This window comes from Meleagris gallopavo, chromosome 6 (genome assembly GCF_000146605.3).
Source record: "Meleagris gallopavo isolate NT-WF06-2002-E0010 breed Aviagen turkey brand Nicholas breeding stock chromosome 6, Turkey_5.1, whole genome shotgun sequence".
In the NCBI taxonomy this organism is placed as follows: Eukaryota; Metazoa; Chordata; class Aves; order Galliformes; family Phasianidae; genus Meleagris; species Meleagris gallopavo.
The window spans coordinates 7,568,348-7,574,480 of record NC_015016.2 but is presented as its reverse complement, the minus strand read 5'-3'; the positions used below and the strand labels follow the sequence as shown (position 1 = coordinate 7,574,480).

The 6,133-nt window shown below is 41.0% G+C and overlaps 1 protein-coding gene across 1 annotated transcript in view; it reads right to left on the bottom strand.

Moving 5' to 3' along the window:
- The window catches only part of RBM33 (RNA binding motif protein 33), a 94,408-nt gene that overhangs the window by 37,697 nt on the left and 50,578 nt on the right, over nt 1-6,133 (bottom strand). The window contains exons 11-14 of the mRNA XM_031554017.1: nt 3,317-3,476; nt 2,214-2,545; nt 1,096-1,338; nt 20-307 (exon numbers count right to left, since the gene is read on the bottom strand). Of these exons, the coding sequence (XP_031409877.1) occupies nt 20-307; nt 1,096-1,338; nt 2,214-2,545; nt 3,317-3,476 (1,023 nt within the window). The remainder of the gene's footprint in view (nt 1-19; nt 308-1,095; nt 1,339-2,213; nt 2,546-3,316; nt 3,477-6,133) is intronic.

The following is a 6,133-nucleotide window of genomic DNA, read 5'->3' as shown; positions in this document are numbered from 1 at the left end:
AAAAAAAAAACAACCTTACCTCTGGTTCTGATTTTACTTCTGGTTTCGCTTGGCCCACTGGTGTGACTGCCTTAGCTTTCATCTCAGGCCTTCCCTGTGGGTTTCCACCACCAGCTACAGTCTTGGAGGCAGACATTGTGCTGGTAATGGGTTTGACCTGAGCAGCTGGAGCAGAGGTTCGCCTGCTGTTGCTCACTTCCAGGGCATGTGACGGCGCTATGGGCAACTCCCGCAAGTTACTATTTCTTGGAGCAGTTGGCTGTAGCTGCTGATTTGGACGCTTGACAATATTTTGTGAGGGTGTGCTCTGAAAAGCAGGAAGGAAAAAAATGTGAGGTTTCTCTTTTAAAGTCAGACTGAAGTGTTTCCTGTTTCAGATTCTCACAACAACATTGTTTGTCAAAAACAAACAAACAAACTTTTCAAAATGGCACTGTGTTTTTAATGTAAGAAGAAGAAAGTATGAAAATAAGCACATTAATTTTTTTTTTTTAATTAACAGCAACACTGAATAACTTATTTAACATCTTTCTCAGAAATTGGCTTCACTATGATTTATTTTCTTAATTAAAATCATTCTTCTCAACTACAGTCACAATAATTTGAACGCTGCTACTGATTGCTATGTCACCCCAACCTACCTAGCAAAGGAACATGCTGCAAACTCACAGGACATTACTGGTACCATGTGAACCAGACCACTTATTTGCAGTGCTACTGAGAGAGGTCTTCAAACCAAAGTAAGTGTCAAAGAACTGGGCTCCCACACAGTCATAGACTATCTGCAGTTTTAAATATAATGCAAACTTATCCTCCAAAACCCTTTACTGACAGTTCTTGGAAAATCTTTATAATCTCTTATTGGAGCCAAATCAAGAAAACACTGGATACTGAAATAAAAAAAGGTACAAGATAGACATGCATTTGTGGAAGTAGGTTATAAAATGACCAAGGTAGAGAAGGGAGCAAAAAAAAAAAAAAAAGAAAAAGTAAAAGAAAGGGACAAAGCAGAAGGAATAAATGGGAATAAAAAACTACGTGGTAAGTTTTATTGCCCATGCAGAATTAAGTAAGATAACACTAAGTGGTACTTACATGCCTTGGCTTCATTGGACCCTGCCGCTGCTGACACTGCATTCTGTTGTTATTTGGCTGCTGCGGCGAGGCCTGTATGTGAGGCCTGAACTGTGGTTGGTTCATGGGCATCAAGGGCTGTGGTGGCCCTTGGAGATGATGATGGTGTTGCTGCTGCTGTTGCTGGTGATGATGCTGCTGCTGGTGATGGTGCTGCTGAGGCTGAGGCTGTGGCTGAGGCTGCAATGGAGGATGCAAGGGACCCTTCATATGAAGAAAAAGATTATTTGCTTTTAGTTTCAAAGTAATAACCTCTCAAAAAAGCAGCTCCAGCCTCCCAAGTCCACAAAACAACGAACTTGTGAGCAGCTATGGACCAAGCTAAATCAAAAATATATTGAGAGGAAAAATGGATTAACAGAAGCTGTGTAAAGGAGTTCTATATTTACACAGTCAGTAGCTTAAGTAGAAAAAGGCAAATGAAAAGCTTTCTGCTCTCTCCTTCCTTCTTTTTTTAATTCCTTAAATTGTTCCTTCCCCAAATAAACATCACCAGACCTCAAGATTTCCCTATGTCAAAACACGAAGAAAACCCTCCAAGTAAACAGAGCCATGTGCATCACTCTGCAAAATATCCCCAAAATATCAAGCAAGCAGCTCAGCTCCCTCTCGGGCAGCAGGAGGCTTAGCTCATTGCTGAGAGACGGGGCTGAGCAGCAGAGGGCGCTCCGGGACTGCCGTCAGTAGGACGGGGACATCGGGGCACAGGGACAGCCCTCCCTACCTCTGTGGAGCTAAAGGAATGTCAGGAGCTATACGATGCTGGAGCAAACAACATTACAACTTGTCTGCTTCCAGCAGCATTAAGCAAATCGTGGTGTTTTTTGTAACTTTACTGTAGAAACAGGGCTGGTGTGTAGACTGTTATCAGAAACACATGAGTACTGGCAACTGAAGAAACAAGGCAAATCACTTTTTCAGACAAAGTAATAAGTACTATATGTAAATCTGCCTCATATCTGTTACTTCAAATAACTCAGTTTTAGCTGCATTACTCCTATACATCAAGATGGGTACAACACAGTACTAGGCCACTTGAAACACCTTTTTTAGGACCCCTCCCTACCACAAATCTGTACCTGCATGTTAGGCTGTGCATGTGCCGTGAGGAAGGGCTGTCCTGGGGCTTGTAGGAACTGCTGTCTCGGAGGAATGAAGGGCCGTGGATTTGTTGAACCCGGCTGGTTGAAGTGGAGAATTCCCACCGGACCTTGAGGCTGTATGTTTGGCCTTAGTGGCCTCTCTCTGGGAAATACAGGCTGCTGTCCTTGCTGGCTGAACGCCGGCCCGGGCTGGCTGAAGGGCATCGGGCTCTGGGTAGGGACGGGGTGCGGACTGTTAAGAAGCGGGGGAGGCGGTGGTGGTGGGGGACTCCGCTGCTCAAACAAGTGATGGCTGGGAAATCTTGGATCTGTGGGAATCAGGAAAGAAATCAAATGACAAAGCATCCTTGGGAAACAAGTCGTGCTTTTGAATTGCAAACATTTCGTTTTGAAAAGTAACCTGAAATTTTTAAAAAAGCAAAAACATGAGACTTCTTAATTTTAAGACTTAATTTCAAAGTCATGTTTCTCTGGCTTGGGCCACTTGTCTTTAAGAGGAATTGATGCTCAAAGCACCAGTACAACTGAAAACAAGAGAAATTAAGAATGTCTTTTAGAAATGGGTTACAGAAATTAGTGCTTAAAAGCACGTAAGAACTTGTAGAACTTCTGCTGATCAGATATCCAGCAACTTTTTAAATCCTTCTGAGTACAGGAAAAATGTATATAACGTATACGTTATATATAAATATTACATACAGGTGTTAATCATAAGTCTACATACACACAAACTACTTTTGTTTGCTATGCTCTACCATTCCAGCTAATATTAACAGATTTCTTATAGCATACACATACTCCAGAGAGTATGGTGTTTAAAATATAACAAATTACAACAATTTGCAGCAATTACTTCGATGCTAATTTTAGTTTGTACTTGGATAAATACGTAAATCAATGGTAGCTAAATACGTCAACAGAAAACAACATTAAAAGAGGAGAAAAGAGATCAGGTCATTGGAATTTTTGGCATGTACTAGTCAGGCTACATCGAATATGGCCTTCAGGTTCTTCCTCAAACTGCATGTTTACTTCACAAAAAGTACGTTTTGTACATTAATTGAAATGAAAACATTTACCTCCTAGGAAAAAAGGGTCTCTGTCCTGAGGAGGTGGAGGAGGGAGAGGTGGAGGAGGGGGAGGTGGCCCCCTCCACTGATCCTGCATTGGCAGTCGTGGTGCTTGGGAGAAGTTGGTAGGAACAGGTCCAGGTGTGTGCTGCTGGAAGTCCGGAGGGACCTATTAAATGAGACAAAAATAAAGACCACCATTCAGAGAATTATCTTTTGCCTGCTATAACTTTTTCTCCTCTTAAAATCTAATTGATTTATGGAGTTACTTTCTATAATCTCTTCAAATTGGCAGCCCTTACTGAGTCATCCTTTCACAATAGAAGAGATATTAGAGCTCGGTACAGTATTTTGAAATGAATTCACAATGTTTTAATAATCACTAGCACCACAGGAATGCCATTTATTCTCAAGCTTATTGAAATCCATGCAATTATTGACCTTCTTTTCCATTAATCCAAAAAAACCTGAATGTCTACTTTAGGAGACATTCCTGACATTTATCTTCTTAAACCATGCTATTCTGTGCCGTCAATTTGGTACAATGTAAGCTACAGCAGTGAAGCAGCTTTACTTATAGCGGGGGAGGGGAATTGTGGCATTCGAAAATTAAAGAAATCTTTCAAAAAAAAAAACCCATGTCTACATATAATGCATCTGAAGCATTATAAGAAAGACTGAAAAATTATCTTTTCACCATTATTTTTTAAAATGTCAAGTGAGTCTGTGTAGTGCAGAAAGCAGAACCTTAACCCAAAAGGAGAACTCTGCAGAAAGAACACTCAAGTCAGTAACTTACACTATTACCATTTCTTCTTTTATATCAAAGGTTAACAAAGGACGTTGACAGCCTCTGATAACAGAAAAGCCATGCCTCACATAAACCATTATATTCACAAACATTTCCTTATTATGTATGAGTAAATCAAATAAGCAATGAACATAATATCTAAGCACGTTCTTGTTTTCCACTTAATACAATTTTGAAATTAGTGGTGGCATCTGCTCTATCTCCATCTGGTGTTCATCTAAAACCCTAAAACTTGCCATTGCTGAAGATAAGCAGATCTCAGAGCACACACTCCCTGCTGAACTGAATTACAGTCATCAGCAAAGGTTTATTATTTATCCAACAGGCTGCCATAACTAAACAAATACGTAGTCTCACCCTATCCTATTTGTACAGCAAAAATATCAGCATTTTGGTTTAAAAATTTCTTGCACAGCAAAACCAAGTATTTGCCCTGGCTACTGAAGTCTGTTCACCAAAGCAGCACAAAGCAAAGCTGCTTCTCAATACTCTGCAATAAGCTACAGCTGGGATTTACAAGGACCAGAAATATATATGATGAGAGTATCATTGAGCATCAAACCAATATTAAATCTGTGGCCTTCTTGAAAACATCTAAGAGGGGATATCTGAAATACTAAGACCTCATTTGGAAGCGAGACTACATATTTCATGTCATTATACAGCCATCAGCTGTAAATACTTTATCACTCAGAGATTAAAGGTTCTATATCCTGCTGCCAGTGCTCCTAGTCAGCCAGTCTCCTGTGGGTATTTCATTTAGTGAAAAGACATCATTTTACACTCAAGCATGACAGTCTTTGTAACGTACATACTACTTAGTGGCAGTTACCCACAGAAAACACCAAGACCTTCAAATTTCCAAGGCTGTCTGCAAGCAGTTGCAGTTGGAGGAAGAGGGAAGTGTTTGGGATGGAGACATTTATTTGTCCCATCAAAACCAAACCAGGTTTAGCTGAACCAGCCTGTTCAACTGTACAGCCCTTCCCTCAAGTTGAAGAGAACAGCACCGGCTGCCTGCCCAACTTTAAGGATGCTGACCCCTTGCTCCCAAACACATCTGTATCATCACTGCGCACAGGAGCTACCAAAGGTCCTTTCAAACTAGGCTTAAAGGCAGTCCCTCATCTTGAAAGCCTTGGGGACAAAAGCATATTAAAGCACAGCTCTTACAGTCACTGGGAATACACAGCGTTCCCACAAACCACACAGCCCAAGGGAGGCCACCAGCAAACCAACTGACAGTTAGTTGTTAGTTGCTGCATAATGCATACAGATGTTCCAACAGAGGCAGGGGAGAAACCAGTTCACCTGGGCAGTTTTCACAACACGGGGTGGTTTTTATCTTACTTCTTATTTACAGCACACAGTCCCATGAGCATATATCACCTAGGGAGGGAAGAAAATTCAGGCAGGTGACCTGCTTTTCTCCTATTTTCTGAGTGCTTTACTTTGAAACTCTAGAGTCTTCTAAACAGTATTTCCAATTAGTTTTCTCCTAATCCTACTTGATCTTCAGACACATTCTGCCATCCTCGCCAGTATCACTGGTTCCCAATCCCAGCTCTGTACCACGAGCAGCTGCTCCTGTCTTGTGGTAGTCCATCAAGAGCTGCCATTTGGCCAATGCAGACTCAGACTCTCCTGCCTGTGCACTTAGTACAGGCCATTTCCTCTCTTTTTCTTGCTTGGGAAGGAGAAGAAAATGAGAGCACACTGGGAAAAAAGAGATTCTATATCTGTATTTTAAATAAACACCTCCTCCCAGCAGACTTCCTTCTCCTGACATCCTGCACCCTCATTATTATGACTGGATGCACCTCATTCCAAAGCAGCCCTAAATCACATCTGAATGGAAATTGCTGACATTGCTGCTGAATCTCACACAGGTCTCAAAATATTGAAACAGCCTCTATTTAGGCAAATATATATATAAATAAATATATATATATATATATATATATTATTTTTTTTAAACGGAGCAACCATAAAACACAATTCCTTGGACAAAACTG